Below are 26339 nucleotides of genomic sequence, written 5' to 3' on the forward strand. Positions count from 1 at the left end.
CCTAGTTAGTTTACTCTCCAAAAAAGCGGATACTGCATCAAGCAAGTAGACCGGTAGTAGGAAGGAGACCTACCTAGCCTAGCCTAGCCGATCCGGCCCAGTTAAAAATTGAGCTAGCTAGTGTAGTAGACCCTATGGCATTATGCGAATTGATACTACCAGGCCTTTTACTATAGGCTACACTTGTTAAAATTAGCAATACTGTACTTATGTTTACAAATATTCCAACTCTCTCATTCGAGCTATATTATCTATACCATTCCGGTAGGTTGAGTCGACCTTCAATCAAATACTGTACATCGTTCATGTTGTGATATAGACGGGGTATACTCGACCCGACCAGTTTGGTATTGTATACTGTATCTGCTTATCACGTGACGATGCCAGGCATGGGCAGAGAGAGCACGTGTATCGTCGTCTCGCTCTCCTCGCTCAGCAGGTGGTGCAGGATTGTATACGTTACGCTTCATTGATTTTGAAGGCTTTCCCTAAGTCAGTGCGAAAATCGGCAAACGTAAAGTGCAAACTTATCTAATTTTTCACTGTTTTGATGGATTTTCATAGAAAATTGATTTTATAAATGGGAAGACCGACTAAAATTACATAAGATAAGTATAATTTTACAAAAGTAATTGATATGGTTAATGATAACGAGTCGTCGGAAGATTGACCATTTCACGAATTTCGTATTCTGTAACCACAGTGTGATTTTGCCGTAGCTGCACTTGTAATCTGGCCTCATTTCACAGCCTTCGTTCTGCTTCACTGGACGCTTATATAAATTGAAACTTTTACCGTTCAAGAGACAAACAAATATATTTTACATTTTTTACTATTCATTTTAAACCCGGAACCCCCCTTTAAACGATTCGTACAAAGAGATACCGCCAGACAAGTGCGTACCTAGCTACTGTCATGTTTAATAGCTAGATCGCTGGCTGCATATAGCCCTCTGATGTACTCACGGTCAATGGAACGTCGCAGTTTTCTAGGCGCTCAAGCTACGAAGTGAACGCGAACGATTTTTACTGTATATTATATTCCCCGACAAAAAGTACCCGTAGTCCCCGACGCGGGGGCGTCGCACGCGGGGGCTAGGCTCCCGGACGATGGGGCTAGAGCCCCCGTAGCCCCCCCCCCCCCCCCGCTGGGGCCACCACTGCAGTATAGCTATAGGCCCGGGTAGTAGGCTGGTGCGGACGATTGGACCATGTTTTGCCTTGATCATTTTACGGTTTTTTTCCGACTGAAAGAGATTTTTACAACGTTAGGTTTAGATTATTTAGGAGCTAATTATTTTAAGTATTAGTTAGGATAGGAGGCAATGTTCTTTTTTTTTTCTAGGCGGCAGGTTAGCTCCAAAATCGTCGTCCTCCTAAATACCAAGACCCGTCAATTTAAAGTGTTAATTTAACAAAATATGAAATATATAGACTTCTAATAGCATTTCCAACAATAAAACCGGTTTACGTTTGTCATGATAGCTATCGTAGACATGGAATTGTCCATTTAAATGTATGCCCATGTAGTTAGGCTAGTGAAGCCGAGGCTACGGTAACGGCTGTAGTCCCTACTAAATTTTGTATTTTCATTGAGTGTTAAATACATATTATAGACATACTCAACTGTACTGTTACGTATTTATATATATATATATATATATATATATACACGCCGACGTGAGTTTGGAAGAATCGACTTGATCTCATGAATAATAATGAGCTTCCCTAAGCTGATGAAAAAAGAAGTCTCATGAATGTACTCTGAGAAATTATGATTATGAAATTTTATTTTTTTTTAATTTCTCGTTATTACTTTATCCTTTTGACATGTCTATATTGTAATAATAGTTTTTATGTAGTAAATAAACGATATTTAAAAGCAATTTAGAATTGATCGCCATAATACATTCTATTAAAACTATTAACATTTCAAGTATTGATTTGATATGCAGATACGCGGTTAACATAGACAGCCCACAGAGAGACATGGTTAGAAGATCATCCACCTTCACTCCCACCTAGTAGTACGCCCTCTAGTCTTCACCTTCTTAATATTATCTCTGTGTGGTATGGTTGAAACTGAAAAACACACATAATTGCCCCGCGTTTCAAGGTGTCCTAAAAGAAGAGGTTATACTCTATCTCTTTCAATATATATATATTCTTTATATAAAAGGGATCTTTATTAGAACTTAGATAATCTCTACTGTATTTTAATATTGTTATTGTTATTAAATAGTTGATATGCAATGCATAGTCGAAGAAGTCAGTAACGGCGTTCCATATATAATTATAATATTTTCTAGAATTAAATATTAATGTACACACTGCAGTAGTATCTTATTAAAAATTATGCTAGCGATGATGAAGACTAGTTAGGATCGAGTCTAATTGTTGGTCTGTAAAATACAGTACAAGGAGGAAATCGTTGTGTTCTTGCATACGGTAAAATTCAGGTTTGTAATGTATTGCTAGAGAAGTGAAATTGCACTCTTCTTCCCTGATTATTATTATTATTATTGGACCTTTATTTTATAAAGGCTTTGGCTTTATAGATTATACAGCAGCAACACGCAGCCATCTTCTTGTGCGTGCAGCAGCAGCGTAGCAGTAAGAGATGACAAATACGGTGACCAGCCAAGCGTAAAGATAAAAAATAACAACGCTATTATCAAGGTATCACACGGAGGAGGCCTGGTCGGTATTTCCGGCGGACACACCGTGTTAAAAGTCGAGACATTTTTACTAGAATACCTATACTGTATATTCTTAGTAAAAGATTAGCCTACATCCATAAATACAAGCATCCGGCCATGCATGAGGCTCAGTGTTTTTGACCCAACTTCAAGCTCTTTTCTCCTATCTACGCCGCTCCTAAAAAAAAGGCTCATCAAAAGTTTCTAAAATTATCTCTTGATACATTGCATTCTTGACTTGACTTGTGCGCCCAGTGGCTTGGAGCGCTTATGTTGACACAGTTGAATTGATTTCCGTGTCGACATAAGTGTACCTTTACTGAATTTCATATCCGAACGGTCGTATACTCATAATTGCTGAGTAGAGTAGTAGTAGTACTAGTACAGTAGTCAGGGCCGTAGTAGCCAGGATCTGTCAAGGGGGGGTTCGCACACTAAGTATTTGGGTCACCCCCCACCCCCATCATACCCCCCCCCCCTGGGGTGGGGCCTGAGGCGAAGCAAATTTTGTTAAACAATTGCTACCAATGAGCAAAACGATCGTACTTGGACTCGTGGACTATTTTTAAACGATAACATTTGTTGCCGTATGTTAGATGCGCGTGCTCTGTGCGGAACCGCCGATTGTTTGATCATTTACTCGATATTTTGTTTTGCGTTCAAGTTCAATGCGAACGTACGTCTAGGAGAAGCCCCGAAAAAATCACACTGGGTGAAGGCAAAAGCAATTCTTATTATAGCTCTATCTATAATATTTATTTACAGCAATTTGTTGAGGAAATTAAATATGCCAATGTAAATAGGTGATATTGATACATTTGAGTACGTATCGGCTGTGGTCTAGAAAAAAATAATCGGATGCCATAATGTGAACTACAGTACATGATACCATAGATATTATAGTGTAAAATATTAATATTCACTATAATCCTCTATGATACATTATACTTCATAGCCACACATAAATACTGATGATATGTCGGAAGGCTATATACTTTATGCATGCTGCCTGACTGCCAGTGATCTAAACAATTGGTACGCAGTTGTCTGGCGGTGTCCTTTGTACGAATCGTTCGTCCCCCAGCTCGCTGTGAGACGCGTCAATATCATGTTACATGCAGGGACCAAACATTTATTTTTCAGGTTAAAATCGGCAATTCATTTGCAACTCTTTACAGACTATATTGCTCGAAGTACGCTCATACAGGGAAGAAGGTACTGTATGAGTTATTCCGAACGAGTTTACGAATTTTTTAATTTACGAACAACTTTTTGTACTGTGGGGGCACGTATTTGGACGATTTTCGGAGATGAGGGTGAGGTATTGGGCATGTCGGGGATGGGGGTTCGCAGTCGGTTAAGGGGGGTTCGCTGTAAAGGGGGGGTTCGCCCGAACCATAAAAACCCCCCCTGGCTACGGGCCTGGTAGTAGTTGTGTTTTGATTCCTGTTTCTGCTATGCTGAATGACGCTGTTCGTTTGATAGGTTACGTTAATTGTGTGAAGGTTCCAGCTATTATTTTGCAGGTGCTTATTAATTATTGTCTTTATCACATGCTCATTATAGTTGCGCCGCCGGTATCATTAAATAACTCCATTGGCAGTATTACCTTGAATAATGGTCAGATTATTACTTTGGGTAGTCTTTCAGACCCAGCGCATGGAATGAGTACTCGTCTTCGCTTGTTGTATCATCATTGTCGTCATTCAGGTCTAATGACTTGTGCCTTGTACATTGTTTAGCATAGTTTTTTATTTTACCACAATTGTTGCATTTTTTCCCATTGCCTGGGCATGCGTTTTTGCCTTTGGTAAGTTGCACTTTAAAGTTAGTTACTAGTAATGGTCTCTGGCGGTGTCACTTTGTATGTATAACTCTACTATATCTTTAGAATTTGGCCCAGCTTACGGGCATTGATATCTGGGTCATACTGCATCCAGGGACCAATCTGGGTCATTCTATATCCGGGTACCAATACATAGTTATGAGGCGTCTATTCTCCTTTGTATTAGACTCTGCTTGTATTTCGTTATGTTGTTTCAAACTCCAACGCCTATAATAAAGCCTGTCGTAGTAATACTATAGTATCACGCCCGCTCATAATACAACACAATTTAACCGCTTTATCCATTTTTTATTCATTCTTTACTATTTTCGCGAATCGCGTATATTTTCTATGCTAAAATTTATCGTTTGGATTTTTGTAGTTATGTCATGGACTAAAATTGTATTCATTAGTGACCATTTTAGGAAAGTTACGTATTTCTAAAATTCTATGAAGAAAGGCTGGAGCTTCTGGGGCCTTTGATTACTGGCGGTCCCCAACCCTAACCCATGACACTGAGAAAATGATTTGGTTTATTTTTACGAATAGCAAGCATTTTAATAATTATATGATAACCGACCTCCAAAAATTGGCAAAAACTCCCATGGGCCAGAAAGTTGTTCTGTGAGGTTTTTACTCAAGTCATTATTGAACATTCCAAGATTTATCGACTACTGTACATTTACTAGAAGCTAAACTGCATAAACTATGTATATGACATACATACTAATTACAATACATACAAATTCAGCATTTATACACATGTACTTCAGGTTATAGTATAGGATATACAACATACAGTATCCAATTTCCATGCACAAATTATGTACAAGTTCAAATTTAATTTTTTCTAAAATGCCTGATATAGTTGAACGTTCAATTAAAAATATATATATAATAAGAAGCTATTATAAATGTTTAAGTCAAATATTCGGCAACAGAAGGGGTACTGAAGTGGTACATCCCTATTTGTGCATGTCAATGTTATTTTACAAAAAAACTTAAAACATACCAACACCTTGTAAATCTTCCTAAAATTTAGTACCTACCTGTATTAAGTTTGTTAATAGCATTAGTTTTAACTTTGTTATCAATTTATGATCTACATAAAAGTATCAATCTCAAGTATGCCCTGACTGTTACAAGTAATGCCACAGGTTATGACATATTATTGAAAGAAAATTATAGTACAAAAAAGTGTAATCAGTTCTTAATTTTATTGCCACCGGCAAAACGTTATATTTTGAAATTTGATATTTTTTAGATTAGTTTATTAGTTTGTCTGTTAGCAGAATAACATCAGAAATAAAGACAAAAAGGTTATATTTTGATATTTTTTAGATTAGTTTATTAGTTTGTCTGTTAGCAGAATAACATCAGAATTAAAGACAAAAAGGTTATATTTGGAATTTGTTTGTTAGTTTATTAGACACAAAGACACTACTGAGTGAAATGATTAAATTAAAAATGGAGGAAATTGGGACCATGATCCCAATTCTGAACCACCTAGGCCAAATTGAACTTTTTGTGTCCCCATTTTAAAACTACATCATTTTTACAATAAATATGTTACTAGACAACTCCCTGTTTGGCCTAAACTTAATGGTGTTTTCAACAATGTTAATTAAAAACGGGGCTTAATCATTTTTAATTTTAGAGGTCGACCCATGACGGAGGTAAGCAATCTCTGATTGCTCCTTTTAAAATGATACCTTGGCTCTCTATCCTGATTATAGTCACTAAGATTTATTTCAACTTTGATATGCCATGATAAGATTGATTTTTCAAGATTGTCTGAAAGATCAATGATGCTCATGCATTTTTCATTCAAAATTGAGTTGAATCAATATTTTTGAATATGTACATTTTACAGCTTTAGTATTCATTTTGGACTCTAATTTAGTATTCATACTATTAGTAGCTTACTTTAAAGAAATATTGATATTAGAATTTTATTTATAATATTAAAATATTTTATTAATGTAAATTAATACTACTACAGGGTACTGTACGTGCACATGGATGGTTATCGAATATATAATGTTCTTCGTAAATAACTGAAAAATGTCAAATTGAACGCACCCTTAATAGAGCGAACAAATACAGATGTGATATATGTAGTCAAGTATAGTTGTGCCCATCATTGATTGATAACAACTTTAGATGGAGGCTTATCAATTTGACATGGTTTTGAGATGAAAAAAAAGATTACAAAATACCATACCAAGATATGTTTAGGTACTATACTTTATTAAATGAAACAATAAATGTTATACATATCGTAGAATGAAATAGTACGTCTGTATTGGAGTCGGCAATCTGACTTTTATATGTCACGATCTTTAGCGTATCAATGGTTGTTTCCATTGTTGGCAAACTGACCCAGAATCCCACTTATACCTAAATTTACATTTTTCAATTTACATATAATGCATGGTTATAATTGGTTAGTTTTGACCTTCGACCCCTTATATCTCAAATGTTTCCTACTTAAATCGATTACAAGATTCGTAATCTATGAAAAACTCTGATCTATAATAAAATATGGAAATTAATACTAATTTGATTATGTAAAGAAAATTAACTACTAATATAAATCAAAAACAAAATAATTGTACCGTATTGATTTTTTTTTGTCTTTTGTCTTTATTATCATACTTTGTTAATATAAATATTATATTTTTTAAGCATATTTCTCCTCTCATTTATATGTTACAACGTTAAAAGTAATTGAAAAACCATTTGATGTACAGTAATACATAAAATGATTGATTTTGGTGTTTTAAAAACCCTTATTCTTATTGATTTCTTTTACAAATGTGACTATATTGCAACATTGATATTTCTCAAATTTATGAGTGATAATAAAATATAATTTGCAATTAACAAAACTATCTAATATAATATCAAATAATAGATTTATTCATATAATTATCAATAAAAATTCATAATCTTGTAAAATAATCGAATATATCAAAATCGGAATACCGAATACAACTTTTGAAATATCAACACTGAGAACCTACACTAACATTTATTGAAATATAGGAATATCTTTAATTTTGTTGTATTCACATTATACAATATCTACCATCATAATTTATTATAATGAGATGAAAACTGAGAACATGTAAAATCTATTGAGCTTAATTGTTTGCAAAGCACTGCTGTTTCTGACCATAACAAGGCTTGCTGTAGTGTTTCATGCAAATTACAATGATTAAAACCGCAGTGGAGAGCCAACAGCTGTGTAGGCCAATCTGCTTGCATGTTACATTGGAGCAATGCCATCAATGCCATCAAAATAACACTGAATTCACTTCTAGTCGTGGCACTTGGTATTTAGAGTCATTTGCTCATAGCTGTATCTCTATGCTTCATTTACATTTTCTATTCATAGATGTGTGGTGGGTATACTTATTTTTCATACAATTTGCTGTTACTATCTTCTATATTTTTATCATATGGTATTATCATTTTGCTAAAACAGGCTGAGTTAATAATTAAATTTGTAATTAATATGATTTTTTAAATTAATGATTGCTTGTGATGTGATCAAAGATGATATTTTAGTTTCATGTTTGTTGCATGAAAGTACTTGATACAGTGCTGTACATTAAATAGGGACATATTACAATTAATATTTTAATTGAAATAATTTGTATTTTATCGTATGTATATGCGTTTTTTCTATTGTCAAGAAATAGTAAACAGCACAGTTTGAATTAGAATTTTCATTTTTTTTGGTACCACAAAGATATTTTTGTAAATACAGTAAACCAAAAATATATCTTACAAAAAACGCTGCTAGACTAGAAACAGTTTTTTCCCTGTCGGCCATTAGGGCGCTCAATGACCAGTAATGTGCGATCAATGACCAGTAATGTGCGATCAATGTCCAGTAATGTGCGATCAATGTCCAGTAATGTGCGATCAATGTCCAGTAATGTGCGATCAATGTATGAATGTTGAATAATGTATAATGTATGAATGATCAATTTTGTATATATAATTATTTATTAACAGTAACACTGGAACCAATCAATTTTCTATGTATATTGGACAGAATAAAGTATTGTATTGATAACATTGAGTAAAACTATAATTATTGGTAATGAATAAAAGTTTTGTGCTTACAAAAGGAAAATATAAGCCTGTATGAATTTCTTTTTTTCCCATTTAGAATCAGTTATTTACACAATGCCCATTTCGATGCATATTGTCTTCCACTTACTCTCAATATAAGCATATGTACGCTATCTGCATGTACCACTACTGTTTTTCAATTTCAAGAATATTTCAGGCTATTTTGAGAATTTCAAAATTTTTTAAGATGTTCGCGTGTAATATAAGCATATGTACGCTATCTGCATGTACCACTACTGTTTTTCAATTTCAAGAATATTTCAGGCTATTTTGAGAATTTCAAAATTTTTTAAGATGTTCGCGTGTAATATAAGCATATGTACGCTATCTGCATGTACCACTACTGTTTGTTAATTTCAAGAACATTTCAGTCCTTTTTGAGAATTTCAAAATTTTTAAAGATGTGTAATATAAGCGCATACGTACGCTATCTGCATGTACCACAGTAAGCTTTGCACACTATTCCTCCTACACTCTGTTTTGTTTTCATCTATCATGATTTTTAGTGTTCTCAAATCCTCTGATAACGTTATGTTATTTTTTTTGGTCACGACTTTTGTCATCTCTGCAAAATGATTTGTTATTCTCTAGTTTTTTTACGAATGGAATCGTTATTTCATTTTCTGGAACATAAATATTATTTTTCAACATTAATTATTAAATTCAGCAATTCAACAAAATGTTCATGGTGTTCAATTGCTCTAAACTTGACCAACAATTGTGTCTGTGTAATTTATAATTATTATTTTCTGATAAACTATTTTTTAAGGCTTTTTTGTCCTAATTTTGTAAACTTAAAAGGTGAACTGGAACATCAAAGAGAATGAAAAAAAACACTCAACAATAACAAAGTCAATTTTGGAAAATATTAAACATTGAGGTTTATATTCATCCAATCAAACTTGTTTTAATGTGATACATATAGTCACAACATTTCCAGTCATTTATTGAATCATAATGCGTTTAATTTTTTTCAAAAAGCTTTGTTTGTAATTTGGTTTACAAATTCATGATTGCCTAGACTAACTTGTATAATAAAGTCAACACACTAACAATAATGTTGCCCAATCTAGTATTAAATTATCATATTTTTCTTTACAGGTAAATGGGTTAAGGAAACATTGATTCCAAAATTTCCAAACAGATGTCATCTTTCTTAACACACACAAATAGGATCTATAAAAAAAGATGCCTTAATTGAACAAACATTTATCTGTTTTATCGTGTTAGTATTTTCTCATACAAAATACAGTTTTCAGCATTCCAGTATTAAGATGGCAATAGATATGTCTTTTCCAGCTTTTTTTGGACTCTCAAGAGAAACAGCTTTGAGGACTTCATTATTAATATTATGTTTATTGCAAGTGGTTAAAATTGATGCACAAAGTACAGAGAATACTAATGACAATTCAACAACAGATACTAACAAGGTTGTTTGTAAAGATGGTGTCTTTATTCCAATGTGGAATCCAACAGATGTAGCCCTATCAGATAAAGTTGGGCGTGCCATTGTTTACTTCTTAGGACTTATCTTTATGTTTTTAGGAGTATCTATAATTGCAGATAGGTTTATGTCTGCAATTGAGGTTATTACATCTAAAGAGAAGGAAGTTCAAGTAATTCGACCAAATGGCGATGAAGTGATTGTAAGTGTTCGCATTTGGAATGAGACAGTTTCTAATCTGACATTAATGGCACTTGGATCATCAGCACCTGAGATTTTGCTTTCTGTTATCGAGATTTGTGGAAAAAAATTTAAGGCTGGTGATTTAGGTCCTAGTACAATTGTGGGAAGTGCTGCTTTCAATTTATTTGTCATCATAGCAATCTGTGTTTATGTCATACCAGATGGGGAGATTCGTAAAATCAAGCACTTGCGGGTATTTTTTGTTACTGCAACATTTAGCATTCTAGCATACATTTGGTTGTATATGATATTGGAAACCATATCAAAAAATGTAGTGGATGTCTGGGAGGCATTGTTAACACTGATGCTCTTTCCTGTTACTGTTGTATGGGCTTATGTTGCTGACAAAAGAATCTTTTTCTATCGTTTTCTCCGAAAGAAATATACAGCAGAAAAGGTAGTTCGTAGAGAATCTCACATGGAGATGGGAGAAGCGGATACAAATCATATGAAAAAGAATCATGATGGATCAGAACCAATAGGAATTGAAGGACAGGAAAATGATGCCCTTGAAAAAGACTTGGAAGAAAAAAGAAAAAACTTTGTTAAATTACTACAGGAACTTAAACATAAACACCCTGAGGCTGATCTTCAAACTTTGGAGCAAATGGCAAACTATGAAGCATTGAACCAAAAGCAAAAGAGCCGTGCATTCTATCGCATCCAAGCTACTAGAAAAATGTGTGGTGCTGGAAACATTCTAAAAAAAACACTTGATAATAAAAGAGCAAGTATTGCAGAAGTGAAGATAGAAATGGCACAAGAAGATACAATAACACGGGTATTCTTTGATCCAGCATCATACACTGTCATGGAAAATGTTGGAAGTTTTAGCATTAGTGTTGTACGACAAGGAGGAGATATGAATAACACAATCTATGTAGACTACAAAACATCTGATGGTACTGCTAATGCAGGTTCTGATTATCATTATGCTGAAGGAACACTTGTATTTAAACCAGGGGAAGTACAAAAAGACATCTATCTTACTATCATTGATGATGATGTTTTTGAAGAAGATGAACATTTTTTTTGTAACCTAGACAACATTCGCGTTGGTACCTCAGAGGGAATGTTCGATAGTAATCCATATGGACCATCTGCTGAGCTTGTAGAACCTACAAAATGTCAGATTACTATTCTTGATGATGACCATGCTGGTATATTTCATTTTGAAGACAAAGAGGTCAATGTTTCAGAGGCTACAGGCGTTGCTCAGTTTAAGGTAGTCCGTTCATCGGGTGCTAGAGGTGTTGTTCGTGTTCCATTTAAAACTATAGAAGGAACAGCAAAGGGAAATGGAAAGGATTTTGATCACACCCAAGGGGAAGTCGAATTTCAGAATGACGAGGTTTGGTAAGTTACCTTTTCTTTCTTTTTGGTGAAATTAGACAAGTGATATTTTTTTAAATACTTAATGTCCTGAAAAACTAACAAAAATCATATACCGGTACTTGCTTTATTATACTGTATATGATAATGTACATTTTTTAGACCACCATTTTTTAGAACGTCATCTTACTCGGTCTTTTAGTAAAGTGATTGGAAGGAAAGCTGCAAATTAATGTTTTTAAGCAATTTTGGAAATCTCTCTTTTATTTTATTTCTGAAAATCATGCTCCTGCAAAATTTGTTTGAATGCTGAAACTTAAATTGATAGAGCATTCCCTGGGAATTGGAAAGTTGACATCATACACTGTTGAAAAGATAGATGGGAATTCAAGATATGGGTTAAGTAACAGAAACACTTAGATAAAGCTCCGACTAAACACAAGCAGCTGGTGGCTTGCATTACTCACTGGTGATTTCATTATAAGAAATCATTGTTTAATTAGGATACCTTCTAGTAGTACATCATTTAAATTTATCATTAAATTATCAATCATGATTATTAGAAATAACTAAATTTATTATTATGTTTTATATTTTTGTTATAATGTTTATTACATGAAATTATGATTTTAATGAATTAATTAGACTACCTATACTGTAAATACAGTAGACAAACCCTTCTTTGGGACACCCTTTTAAGGGGACACTCTAGGGAGTGTAGTCGAGTGCAAAAAATACATGATTTTTTTTATTGAAAATAAATCAGTCTCAACAGGCAGCATTGATGTGGAACAGTTGATACTGTAAACAGCAAAATACACGCTACAGTAGGCATACGTTTTCCAAGCAAGAGTGGGAGGGAGACGAACGATATCTAATTTGTAACTGATACTGAATAAGAGCTACAATAGATTCAAAATAGTTTTTACACAAATTTGCAACAAATTTCCCATTTTCAAACACAACAATTTTTTAAGTTTTGCGTTATGTCACATAAATCCTCATGAAACTGAATAAAATTTATAATGAAATGTATAAAATAAAGTACTGTATGTGGTACGCTAGTGTAGATAACTAATAAAAAGATTGACAATCACAAGGGTTTATCATGCTACAGTATAAAGGAATACAGATTTTGACAAAATGGTTTAGAAACTTAAAATTAAAAGAGATACAAATGCAATTATTGTAGTGGAGTGTAATTGAAATTTCTAATGAGCTGTACAGAAATATAGCAAATATGTAAGGCATCTGAATAAATACACCACATGAGTTTAATCAGCCAATCAGTATTAAGTTCATATCTGCCATGGAATTTTTTATGTAATGTGATTTCTCTACAGTAGGTAGTAGAATATTGATAGACAATTTTTTCTACTAATAGGCTTTAATCAAGCTTCATTTGCATATTCTTCTTCATTAGTATAATGTGAATTGGGTTTTCAATATCAATCATATAGCACATGCAAACAATTTTAGATCTTTGATATCTTTTATTATAGTCTATATTAACTATAATAATATTGCATTGGTTGCATTTTATTCCAAATGGGCATAAAATTAGAAGGGAAAGCAATCATTATTCTTTTTAAAAATCCTGTTATTACAGTAATTTGTTTCAAAATTAATAGTTTTCTCACAAGAAGTGTGCCACTGTTTCAAAAGTGTAGCTTCCAAATAAATTATTATTAATGTGATAATAGTGGCAAGAATGTTGACTCTAGATTGTCTTTCAAAAATTGAATGTTTCCAGCAACCAATTGTTCATATTTTTTACATCCTTATTTGTATTTTTGTCGCTATTTTAGAAAGACATTTTAAAGAGGAGAGGTCAAAAGGCACAGAATTACTCAATTACTTGCTCATGCATGACTTCATAGATTTATAGCATCCTTGTAATACATTAATTATTATGAAACATCTTGCCTGTGCATTTGCTGCCTCATTAACATAATTATTGAATCATACAACTTGTGCTGAATACGATCTTCCTACATTGTAATGTATGCTGATGACAGATAACATCACAATATCATCAAAAGAGTGTAGTGTTGAATTGTGTTAACAATTCTTAATATTTAATTACTTCTTACTTTACTTTTTTTTTCTTCAAATAACAGTATTGTATTTTAAGATGCTTTGGATACTGATTTGATATATAATATTATTAAAAAGGATCTGTTGTAGGCCTACTGGAAATGTTTATATGAAATTTGAACATTACTGTCATCTTTGGCCAGAATTGGGTCTAAATGGTGACCTTTCCCCACTCTGCCTACATTTTTTCGATCTAATTTAAGGTCACACATATATATCATAATAAAAAAATAAAAAAAACTATTTATGGGCCTTTTGCAATAAATGTTTTCGCTTGCGGATTTATATTTTCGTTTTGCTTCTGTTATGCACCCTCTTTCGATTGATCTTTAAAAAAAGCAAAAAAATTAAAAAACTGTAACTTTTTGGCGAAAATAATAGATTCTGGCAAAAAAGTTAATTAATGTTTTTTTTTTTTTTTGCATTTGTTTGGCTATTTAATTTTTTTTTTTGCTTTTTGGCCAAGCGGAGCCAGCTAGCAAAAGGCAGGGTGAAATACCTTGTTATTCTTTCTATGAAGATTTTATTAAATAACTTCCCAGGGCTAATAATAAACCAGTAATTGGTTATCCGCACTTGGCGGATAACCCCTTGTTATTGTCAGGATCTTTTTTTTTTTTGGTTATCCGCACTTGGCGGATAACCCCTTGTTATTGTCAGGATCTTTTTTTTTTTTTTTTTTTTTTTTTTTTTTCTATGTTCTTCTTTCTTTCCACGAATTTTGTTGGTCGCATATCTCTAATTCTGGCCAACATAAGATTGTATAACTTTGTCATAAGATTGACCTATAGCTGTAGATGTGCAGCCAAGCTTTTGGACGATTTTGGAGTTGCGCAGCGTAAGTTACGCGCGATTTTGTGAATTTCAATGATTGATCATAGAATAAAAACTAAAAGTCGTTTTGTATTGAAACTTGGTGAACATTTAAGTCATATAATGCGCAAACTTCCTATGGATTAAAAATGGCATGTTTCACAAAAAGTTACGCGCGCACGCGCGTTTAAAATTTCAAATTGCGAAAAATCAATATCTAATCAACTTTCTACGCGTTTCATGTCATTTTAAGCATTTCGAAAATTCCCACGCGTGCGCAATTTTTTTACGCGCACGTGCGCATGTAGCGCAAAAACATCATTTTTTTGCTTGATTTTTGTTTTTCCTGTCTTTTTTAGAAAATTTACCGACTTTCAAACAATTTCGACTCAAAATCACGTCATACGAGCACGTATAATTAAACAATTTACGCGCATTTTTGATGAAAAAGTTCAAAAATTAGTCAAAATTATGCCTTTTTTAAACAGTCATAAATTCTAAACTACGTGGTGAACTTTTTTATAATTACATATTCTGGTAGTAGATGAGTTGCAGATATCAAATCATGCATCAATATGGCTAACCAGACATTGTGACGTCATCGTATGGCCATTCGAATATAAAATATAGGATTTTTGTCTCTTTCCTCGTAGCTCGTCACTATTAATATAGCGCATCTCCACTTATATGTATTCCATTTCCCCCCATTTTTTTTATGTTGTCTAGGTCTATTAATTATCTTTCGCACGATTCACCATTTTCAAAATTGTGATGACGTCATCATGTTCAAAAGCGTCAATAACTTTGTTCACTTATTTTCACCTATTCTGCACTGTATGTAGTACGTATACAGTATATAGTGTATACCGTATATACTCAGACGTGACGAAAAATAAAGAGCACGCTGAAATTGTTTCAATTACTTAATCGTTTTTCTGCGCGCAATATTTTAACGTATGACGTGCACGTGGCCTTTGCGCTGCGGATAACCTAACTCGTCCGTAGTGACGAGTTCAAATCTAGTTCTATGTTCTTCTTTCTTTCCCAGAATTTTGTTGCTAGTGTATCTCTAAATCTTCTCAACATAACATTGTATAACTTTATCAGAAGATTGACCTCTATCTGAAGATGTCGTAATAAGGTTTTCGGTCTCGTCCGAGTTGCGCAGCGTAAGTTGCGCGCGATTTTATGAATTTCAATGATTGATCATAGATTAAAAACCAAAAGTCATTTTGTATTGACACTTGGTGAAAATTTAAGTCATATGAAGGGGAAACTTTCTATGGATTAAAAATGGCATGTTTCACAGAAAGTTACGCGTGCGTGCACATGTAGCGCAAAAAACATCTATTTTTGCGTGATTTTTGTTTTTTCAGCCTTTTTTAGTAATTTTACCAACTTTCAAACAATTTTGACTTAAAATCACGTCATACGAGCACATAGAATTGGACAATTTGCGTGCGTTTTTTATGAAAAAGTTCAAAAATTTGTGAAAATTATGCCTTTCTTAAAACAGTCATAGATTGTAAACTACGTGGTGAACTTTTTTAAAATTACATATTCTGGAAGTTGATGAGTTGTAGATATCGAATCATGCATCGATATGGCTAACCGGACATTGTGACATCATCGTATGGCCACTCGAATATGAAATATAGGATTTTTGTCTCTTTCGTCATAGCTCGTCACATTTAATAGAGCGCATCTCCTTTATTCGTATTCCAATTCCCTCAATTTTTTTATTATTGTCTAGGTCAATCGATTATCTTTCGCATGATTCACCATTTTTAAAATTGTGATGACGTCATCATGTTCAAAAGCGTTAATAACTTTGGTCACTTGTTTTCACCTATTCTGCACTGTATGTAGTACGTATACAGGATATAGTGTATACTGTATATACTTAGACGGGACACAAAATAGAGAGCACACTGAAATTGTTTCAATGGCATAATCGTTTTTCTTTGCGCAATATTCTAACGTATGATGTGCCGTGGCCTTTGGTGCCGTGGCCTTTGCGCTGCGGATAACCTAACTCGTCCGAAGTGACGAGTTCGAATCTAGTATTGTTATTTATAATTTTAAAAGCTTCTCAGCACATTGAAAACAAGTACTTTGGATTATATCGCTTAACGAACCAGCTATTGCCTACATGATTACAAAAATATGTGATTGTTGACATAGGGATGTAATCAAATAAACCACAGTGAATAAGGGACATATTTATTGTGTAATTAAAACTCCTTGATGGAGTAAAAATATAAGTTACTTCTAGTTTAGTTAATGTTCTGTTATTTTAATATTACTCTATCAAAGATTTTTTTTTCTTTTAGGAAATATATTGAAATCAACATTATTGATGATGAAGAGTATGAAAAGAATGTGGACTTTGCTATTGAGCTGGGAACTCCGTCACTGGTCAAAAGAGGTAATGGTAGTGGTATGTGTCTCTTTTTGTACTAACTTTTCTAATAATAATATTCATTCATTACATGTACTGTACATGATGTCAGTTTATCTTGCATATGGATTTAGTTTGTCCAATTGTCTGATTCTGCTTCTCTTTTGCTACTATAATAACAATAATAATAATCTTAGTGTCAACAAAAACACACAAAAGTATAACTATTTAATCAAAGCTGATCACCATATAAATGTACATACTTAACATGATTTCTTGAATAAAAAAGTTACAATGTAGAGAAAATTAGTAAGCAGGATTAACAAAAATCAAATTTAATATAATAACAATCCAAATAAACTAATAGTGCTAGCAATATATAAACCAGAATGTTTGATCAGCGCTATTGTTCAGATTTTGCGTCTGAAATATACTGTAGTTCTGTTTGACTCTGACTTTCACGATGGAATGGCTCGATTAGTTCATTGTCTGAAATATACTGTAGTTCTGTTTGACTCTGACTTTCTAATGGAATGGCTCGATTAGTTCATTGTCTGAAATATACTGTAGTTCTGTTTGACTCTGACTTTCTAATGGAATGGCTCGATTAGTTCATTGTCTGAAATATACTGTAGTTCTGTTTGACTCTGACTTTCTAATGGAATGGCTCGATTAGTTCATTGTCTGAAATATACTGTAGTTCGGTTTGACTCTGACTTTCTAATGGAATGGCTCGATTAGTTCATTGTCTGAAATATACTGTAGTTCTGTTTGACTCTGACTTTCTAATGGAATGGCTCGATTAGTTCATTGTCTGAAATATACTGTAGTTCTGTTTGACTCTGACTTTCTAATGGAATGGCTCGATTAGTTCATTGTCTGAAATATACTGTAGTTCTGTTTGACTCTGACTTTCTAATGGAATGGCTCGATTAGTTCATTGTCTAAAATATACTGTAGTTCTGTTTGACTCTGACTTTCTAATGGAATGGCTCGATTAGTTCATTGTATTTTCACTGTTCTACCTCCCTGTAACTTATTCAGTTTTTGATATACTGTACTTTTCCCATTATCAAAGTCGTAGTCCTTTGGAAATAAAATTGCTAAATTGAGTAGGCAAAAGAACATCATACCATATTGTAGAAAAACATAAACCTACAGTTGTGTCTTTGTAGTGGCAATGTCTGATTTGCTATTTTTATACTATTATAGTATCATTTCAATGCCCTCAAAATTGTTGTTTTAATACTTACAAGAATGTTCTTCTTAAACTACAGGTATGAAATTGTTGGGATATTATTATACAATAATTTAGGGTGTATCATAGATCGTAAACTTGAAATCAAATACAGATAAATGGATCTGGTATTAAATCATATTAAAAAAATGTTTTTTTTTGGGGGGGGGGGGGAAATTAAAACTCTAAATATTTATATTATTTTTATGATTATTGAAAGAAAGATAAACAAAAAATATTTCAAACAAAAAACTTGGTGGGTGGATGCACATACGTCACAATATTCATGACTTGGTTTTAGTTGGTGTTATTTCTAGATATTTTGTGCTTTTATAGGTGCTGATGATCATGAATATGATATGCAAAATGCAATAATGAATATGACAGATGATGATCAGCGCATTGCTGATTTGGGGTTGCCTCAACTTGGAGAGAACACCAGAATTCAAGTAAGAATAATGGAAAGCCAAGAATTTAAGGTATGTTCGATTTTTACTCCTTTTCATATTTTAAAAATTGAATAGAGAAGAAATATTGGTGAAGAAATTGTTAAAAAGATTAAAAACAGTTCAGTACATGTGTGACCATTATCAGGGTGTTGAGTAATTGGTCAGATGTTTGACCATTATCAGGGTGTTGAGTAATTGGTCAGATGTTTGCCTAATTCTAACGTAATTTGTACTTCATATAAAGTACATTGAAAATAGTTATCAAGTAATTCTCTGGTGGAACACACAAAAACAAGTAAAGCTACTCCACAGTAGTTACAAACAATTACTGTACAATCCTGTTGGTGCAGTACCCGCTACATATTCAAGACATTCTACATCTCCTAAAGGATGCGATGACAGAATGCTCAAAATGCATCACAGATGATCCATTCTTCTTGTAGCTTATGGATACCACATCACAGCTGTTTCAATAATACAAATTAAGTCATGCACCCTCAACGTTACACCACATAGATTCAGAACATTAGATGAATTAATCCAAAATGTAATCATGTTATGGAGCGTTTTGGTACGTTATTTAGTAGAAATGGCCGTGATACAACACTGAAGTCCGAGGTGGATATCGTCATAATTCATTTGCTTATTATTGTAAACGCTGCTTAGTAAATAGTAATAGTAGAAAATCTATCAAATTTTTGCCGACCATATTTTGACTGAAATTTTATGGATTCTGTATATGTGGACGAAATTATTTGTTTGCTTTTAGAACACTGTGGATAAACTGATTAAGAAAGCGAACCTATCTCTTGTTGTTGGTACATCATCATGGCGTGAGCAGTTTACAGAAGCCCTTGCTGTCAGTGCTGGTAAGACATCTTAATCCCCTGCTTACTTTGCAAAATGAACAATTCTTAATTTGTACCAATTTCAATCTATATTTGTTTCAAGGTATAATTTAATAGAGGTAACATTTTACATGGTTAAATATATGTTCTTGTTGTAGGAACTAAATAAGCTTTAAGATTAGGTTTAGGTTCAGGAACAATCGAATGGAGGGAGACATTTTGTTGACAAAACCCAAACGCACGGATCCATGTCTGTATTTCCATTCCACATTAGTAAACCAAATAAGTTATTGCAGCTTCGGTTTGTTGATTTGATTTAATCTAGCTTTGATTAAACAAGATGTAAAATGAAAATGTAATATCCAACAGGATATGACACAAGAAGTTTATATTTTAGATTGACTATGTAAGAATTATTGAAATATTGAATTGTTTTTACAGGAGATGAAGAAGGAGATGACAGTGAGGAAAAACTACCATCATGTTTAGATTATGTAATGCACTTCCTTACCATATTTTGGAAAATCTTGTTTGCATTTGTTCCACCAACGGATATCTGGGGTGGTTGGGCATGTTTCTGTGTTTCCATCTGTATGATTGGAATTCTAACTGGTGTGATAGGCGACTTGGCTTCATCTTTTGGATGTACTATACAATTAAAAGACAGTGTAACAGCTATATCATTTGTTGCACTCGGCACTAGTGTTCCAGGTTAGTAAATTTTTTCATCAATCTATTTTTAGAATAAATAATTTACAATTAACTTTATCAAAACTGCAAAATGGCCTCTTCAAAGTCTGATTTTTTTAATCTTCATGTTTTTGGGGAGACAATACATTTTTAAAATAATATCTATCCAAAAAGTTTTGTTTCTATCTATAGGATCTTAAATTCCCTACATTTTTAGAGCACAATAATAAGTTTTACCAGTTTTGTTTCTATCTATAGGATCTTAAATTCCCTACATTTTTAGAGCACAATAATAAGTTTTACCAGTTTTCACCCATTTTTATGGATTTTGACTGACTTAACAATTTGTGTGTATAAGCCAAATATTAGCAAGTCTGCTAAATGTCTAGTATTTAAATGTGAGTGTATGACTGAGATTATAATTCAGTTCTTAGGGTATGTTCACACATATGGCATAAGGCTAGTATAAATTGTACTATTATACTGACGATAACTCACTACGCCATTTCGTTGCTGTTATTACATGACATCTTAGCTATTGCCATAGAGCTTACTCAAGTGATGCTAGAATACTTACGAAATAGGTTTTTTCATCAAGTATACAGTATAGTACTTTGATTGGTACTATAATAAACAGTAAACAAGCTGTACATCTAAAGGTATGGTGCAAGAAAATATCTTTCAGAAAAGAATTGTGGTCATGAATTGGAAATCAAATTCTGGCAATAAAAATGGGCACAAAAGAGTCCTCCGTCATCGTGTCTAGCCAGCCTTACACCATATGTGTGAACCATAGGTGAGTGAAAACGTGCAAGGAATACTTTTCTTTCTTTTTAAGTAATGTTTAATGTTGCTTTTTTTTAGATACCTTTGCCAGTAAAGTTGCAGCTGTAGGTGACAAGTATGCAGATGCATCTATTGGTAATGTGACTGGAAGCAATGCAGTAAATGTGTTCCTGGGTATAGGAATTGCCTGGTCATTGGCAGCAATATATCATGCAATAAATAGTCAAAAATTTACTGTTGAAACTGGTTCACTTGGTTTTTCGGTAACTCTTTTTACATTATTTGCCTTGGTTGTCATTAGTGTTCTGATGGTTAGGCGCAAAGTATCCTCAATTGGTGGTGAATTGGGAGGCCCAAAAAACTTCAAGATGCTAACTACAATTACATTTGTCATGATTTGGATGCTCTACATTATGTTATGTAGTTTTGAGGCATATGGTTATATTGAAGGATTTTAAAGATAACTGCTGTCCGATTAAATCAAAATGTGAATTGTTGAAAATCCAATTACATAGAAAATAGCAATAGAGAAACTTGGGTACATTATGCAAGTATTATTCAATAAATTCAGATGTCTTTGTTTTGAGTGGTTCTATTATTATTGAAATTATCAATTGTTTTTTTTTTATTTACAAACCCATTTGCTGTACACAAGAAAGTACATTTATCTTATGTTTGTGGATATCAAACTACTGTAGTAATACATTTCTATTAAAAGAAAAACATACTTATTCTGTTAGAATAATTTTGAATTGATAAAATGTATGCATAATGTATTTTATTTATTCCAGTGAATCATTTATAGATAGATGATAATGTATTAACTGTACTGTAGGTTAAATCTATTTTCCAATTAATTTTACAAACCAAATAATTAAAGTAAGCCTCTGGCATAATGATGTGCTGTGCATGTATTAGGGATTTGTAGGTTTGTTTGGCTGAAATTGTAGTGCAATTTTAATGTAGGCAATATAATATTATTTAAAGATTAGATTTATTTATTAAGCTTTGATAAGTAAGTTACAAATGTTATTCTCTGAGTGCCTGAATGTTGGAATTACAAATCAATATTTCATGTACTTTGTGAATCTGTAAAGAATTAGTATAAGTTGAAACATTAATGCATAAATAACATTTAACAGTACTCCTATAATTACTATAGTTCTTAGCTCCTATATAATACCCCTTCTACATTATCACCACTACACTCAGTTGATTCAACACACCGGGATGTCAAGCTCTGTGATCATGGACAGTCAACTAGTTCCCAATAACTGAGCTGGATCGAGGCAGAATTCTTCCTGGGAAAGTCCTTTGATTTACTCAACTTGTGTCAGTGAAATTAGTTGTACAACTTGCAAACTCCAAATGGATAATGTCAAATTTTAACATTTTCAGGTTCCATGCTATATTAATTATATTTTTCACTAAAAATAGTTTGGTGACACATTTAAAGACACATTCTCAACATTTTTTCAGTCTATTTTAAGGTCACAACCTATATTTTTTTGTAAAAATGAATCCTATGTGGACCTATTGCGATACTTTTTTGTTCTAACATTGTATCACCTTGTCAACTCATGTTGATGAAGGGAAAACACATGATCAATGTAATGTTTTGTTGTAACATTGTATCACCTTGTCAACTCATGTTGGAAAACACATGATCAATGTAAAATTTTACGAATATAACCTGATAACATAAATAATAATTAAAGCAGCAACCTCAAAAACGTTTGTCGCAAAAAAGTCTCCCTTGTTTATTTCACTCGCAATGTATTTTATGAGCTAGGCCTAAAACGATTTACTTCCTAGCTTGACTGTCGATTTTGCTGTTTGAAAATTGGCCCAGATCCAATCCTATAAAAATGAGATCATTTCTTGGAAAAAAAAGACTATATTGCTAGAGTACGATGTTTGTAGGTTACCACTAAGTTTAGAGCCTACGTTACTAGCCTAGGTAGAGAACATTGACATGAACTACACTTCAAGTACATTCTTTTTCTCTTTTTATCATAATTAATCATAGAACATACATTTAAGAAAGGTTTAATGTTTTTAAAGTAATACAGGTTATATGCATTATTTTTACACCAAAAAAAATGCAGGGAATGTGTCTTTAATTTGCTTATAATTATGACTCTTGATTGTAATTTCTTATGTAAATAATCTAATGTACATATTTTGTTTTTCACCATCGGCAATCATTGTAGTATATAAGGATCCAACCAGGTTCTTCACATAAATGGAGATGGTCTCTCCAAGATCAAATCAGTGGTTGACAGTGTAATAGAGGTATTACTTGAGAAACCCAACTGCCAGTAGGTTATAGATTTCAGAAAAACAAATTTAAAAAACAAACTTAATTGAAATATGAATGTTGGATATTTATTATACTGTATATATATGGTATGTAGGAATGGTACAATTTTTGCATAAAATCTATTATGTAATAATAATTCCCTCTTGTTGACATTTAACATATAACCAACAAAATTAATAGCATGCTTATCCTATTTCATTAATATTTATATTATACTGTAAAAAGATCTGATAATTATTAAAGATATCTTTTCCTCCTGAAATTTATAATTTTTTGTTGAATTGTCCTTTTTAATTTCACATAATAGACTTTGACCAAAAATTGGATCAGGAAAAAAAATGTATCTGATAAAACCTGAAAGCCTGTCTGCGAGTCAATGGGTTTTTGATGAAATTTGACCTTTTTTTGTAAATCATTTTTTTTAATTAATTAATAACTTTATTAAATATACAAAGTGATGTATATGAATGGTATTTCTCTAGAAATTATATAATAATAATTCATAATAATGGTACACAAACAAACTTTATTAAATATACAAAGTGATAATAATTCATAATAATGGTACACAAACAAACTTTATTAAATATACAAAGTGATAATAATTCATAATAATGGTACACAAACAAACTTTCCAGTTTAATGGATTAAGATTTATTACTGTATTGATAAATATTGTAAATTTGTTTCAGTGAACTTGAATATGTAATATTGTAAAAAATTGCAATTTCCCATACAGAGGAGACATTTAACATTATACAGTAATAAATTTAAATACATTTAATGTTTTTAAATATAACATTTTTATCACATATGCTAATTAATTCAATGACATTAGCTTTAAGATATTGCATCCAGTCAGTAAGTTTGTTTTGATGTGTTAAAATATAGATAGTTAGAGTGAAGTGTTTAATGCCACATCGCCAACTCATCAAATGCACAAATGAATTTGATTTCTACTGTATGTAGTGTATAGGACATTTTTCTATGTATGATGTAGGCCTGCATTTGGTTATAGTAACAGGGTGGAAACAGTGTCATATATAACTGACCATGTTCTTCCCCAAACTTATAGAAAATAAATACATATATTAAAAAAAAATCAATTTTTTACTTATAATTATATATTGGCAGTACTGAATTATTTAATAAATATAATGTGTGTCAGTGTGGTATGTACAGTGTATACTCATGGATTCCTTATGAGTATGTGTGCGTAGAGTTTATAAGATTTCATTCTATTCTAAAAGGGTGTTAACTTATATGACAGAATAATATTTAAAAGGCTTGTATGCCACAATTGCATTTTAAGAGCAATTATTTAAAATATTTTTAGCTGTGCAATATACCCATCAATACAGATAGTATTACATATTCTATTATGTATGTATTACTGTGCAATACAATTGCATGTCATTTAATTATATAAACAACGTATTTATTCATGGTAGAGCTATTTTAGGAAGTCTTATGTGATTTGAATATACACTAGGCCTATAATAAAGTAATAATGCAGTAATGATTTGTGTAATTATTTATAATGTATTGGACCCCAATGATTCCGTGACAATAAATGCCAAGATTGCATTGTGAGATTTCATTTGTTAAATTGCTTGAGCAGTACATACAATGGCATTCTAGTATTGTGTAACTAAGGCAATTCAATTTAACTATAATAACTATCTCTATATTACATTATTTTACTAGTTTATATTCAGGTATATTATGAATAATGTATTTAGTTTATTCAACTTTCAATATGTACTGTACGATTTTGCGATAGTATAACACAATATATATTTGTATATAAAATAGAATTCCTCTTTCCTCATTTTAAAATGTATAATTATATTTTTTTTTGATTATATGTTTATTACATTTAACTGGAATTTATAAAAAACCCCAAAACCAGAAACCCTCCAGCATAATTGTTTTTTTCATGAAAAGCAATTGTTTTAACTGGTGCTTTATTATTTAACTGCTATATAACCTGGTTTTAAATAACTTTATTTGATGATTATGTTTGAACTGTCAAATTTAGTGTGATACAAAATATCAAGGTAAAGTTACCATATTACTACAGTAATTTATTCTTATTATATATAGTCAGATGTGGTAACATTGATAATGATATCAAACACCTTCAAATCCAATTGATGCTCACTGTTAATACATTATAAACATAGTTTAAGGCTGGTATCAGCTTGATTTTTGTACTGAAACCTTGCTGTGTTGTGATAACTGACTGCCAACCTGCTGTGAATGCTTTCTTCAGAAATCTTTGTATTTCAAAGTCAATTAAAGAGTACATGCAATCTAAAATCAGTCTGGTATTTTCTTTATATAGGTTATCTGCACTATTATATACTTTTTTTCTTTCTTATGCATTTAAATTGGGTAAATGCAACAATTATAAATAATAATTAATGCATAAATAAAGACTATTATGATCTATCTTTGAGTTAAAAATATGCATGGAATTTGGTACAAATGTCAATGACAGTCGGTTTCTTGACATATAAGCTCTAGGTGCCAGTAGCCGGCCTGACTTGTTCTTATAAAATCTCACATGTATTAGATGTTTCTTATTTTCTAAAATTTTACTTAATTTACTTTTAAGACCTGTTTTTCATAAAGATATCTTAAATCATTAACCGTACAACCAATTATATTTGATCTATCAATCTTAGTATTCATGAGACCTTTCTTGTGTGTTTTATTTAAATTACCGAAAATTATCCAAACCAGGAAATAGATAACTAGTACTGATTGAATCACTTTCCTAGAATAATTTAAAAGTACAGTAATTTTAATAATAATAACAACATCTAACATTAAACTTATTTAGGTTTCTGAGGAAATATAACCTTTGGTGACCTTTTTTGATTATCTTGGCCGTATTTTTTTCAGAGCTGAGTTGATCATCACTATGTGTACTGTACCAGGATATTTGGTTTCACACGTACGTTCATGTCTGTTCATTACCTATGATGTTTTCTTTTTAGAT

At 32.2% G+C, this 26339-nt stretch overlaps 1 protein-coding gene across 5 annotated transcripts; it reads left to right on the forward strand.

Annotated features, from left to right (window-relative positions):
* The first annotated feature begins 2340 nt into the window (after positions 1-2340).
* On the forward strand, positions 2341-25654 carry LOC140061048 (sodium/calcium exchanger 1-like). 5 transcript variants are annotated; one of them, XM_072107461.1, is made up of 8 exons: positions 7656-7930; positions 9771-9894; positions 10215-11712; positions 16932-17038; positions 18573-18715; positions 19455-19554; positions 19975-20244; positions 21088-25654. In XM_072107461.1, the coding sequence occupies exons 3-8, from the start codon at positions 10241-10243 to the stop codon at positions 21465-21467; spliced, it is 2472 nt and encodes an 823-aa protein (XP_071963562.1). In that variant the 5' UTR covers positions 7656-7930; positions 9771-9894; positions 10215-10240; the 3' UTR covers positions 21468-25654. The 5 variants fall into 5 exon arrangements, with proteins under 5 accessions (XP_071963559.1, XP_071963560.1, XP_071963561.1 ...); XM_072107458.1 differs by lacking the exon at positions 7656-7930 and adding an exon at positions 2341-2458 and having other exon boundaries at positions 9771-11712; XM_072107459.1 differs by lacking the exon at positions 7656-7930 and adding an exon at positions 2341-2447 and having other exon boundaries at positions 9771-11712.
* Positions 25655-26339: the final 685 nt, after the last annotated feature.

This window comes from Antedon mediterranea, chromosome 10, assembly GCF_964355755.1.
Source record: "Antedon mediterranea chromosome 10, ecAntMedi1.1, whole genome shotgun sequence".
Classification (NCBI taxonomy): Eukaryota; Metazoa; Echinodermata; class Crinoidea; order Comatulida; family Antedonidae; genus Antedon; species Antedon mediterranea.

Bases quoted from the DNA above. Each gene is read 5' to 3' on its own strand.
- LOC140061048 (XM_072107458.1), top strand. From the start codon at position 9,944: ATGGCAATAGATATGTCTTTTCCAGCTTTTTTTGGACTCTCAAGAGAA. The intron at 17,039-18,572 runs GTATGTGTCTCT...GTGCTTTTATAG, and splicing joins CAAAAGAGGTAATGGTAGTG to GTGCTGATGATCATGAATAT. The intron at 20,245-21,087 runs GTTAGTAAATTT...GCTTTTTTTTAG, and splicing joins ACTCGGCACTAGTGTTCCAG to ATACCTTTGCCAGTAAAGTT.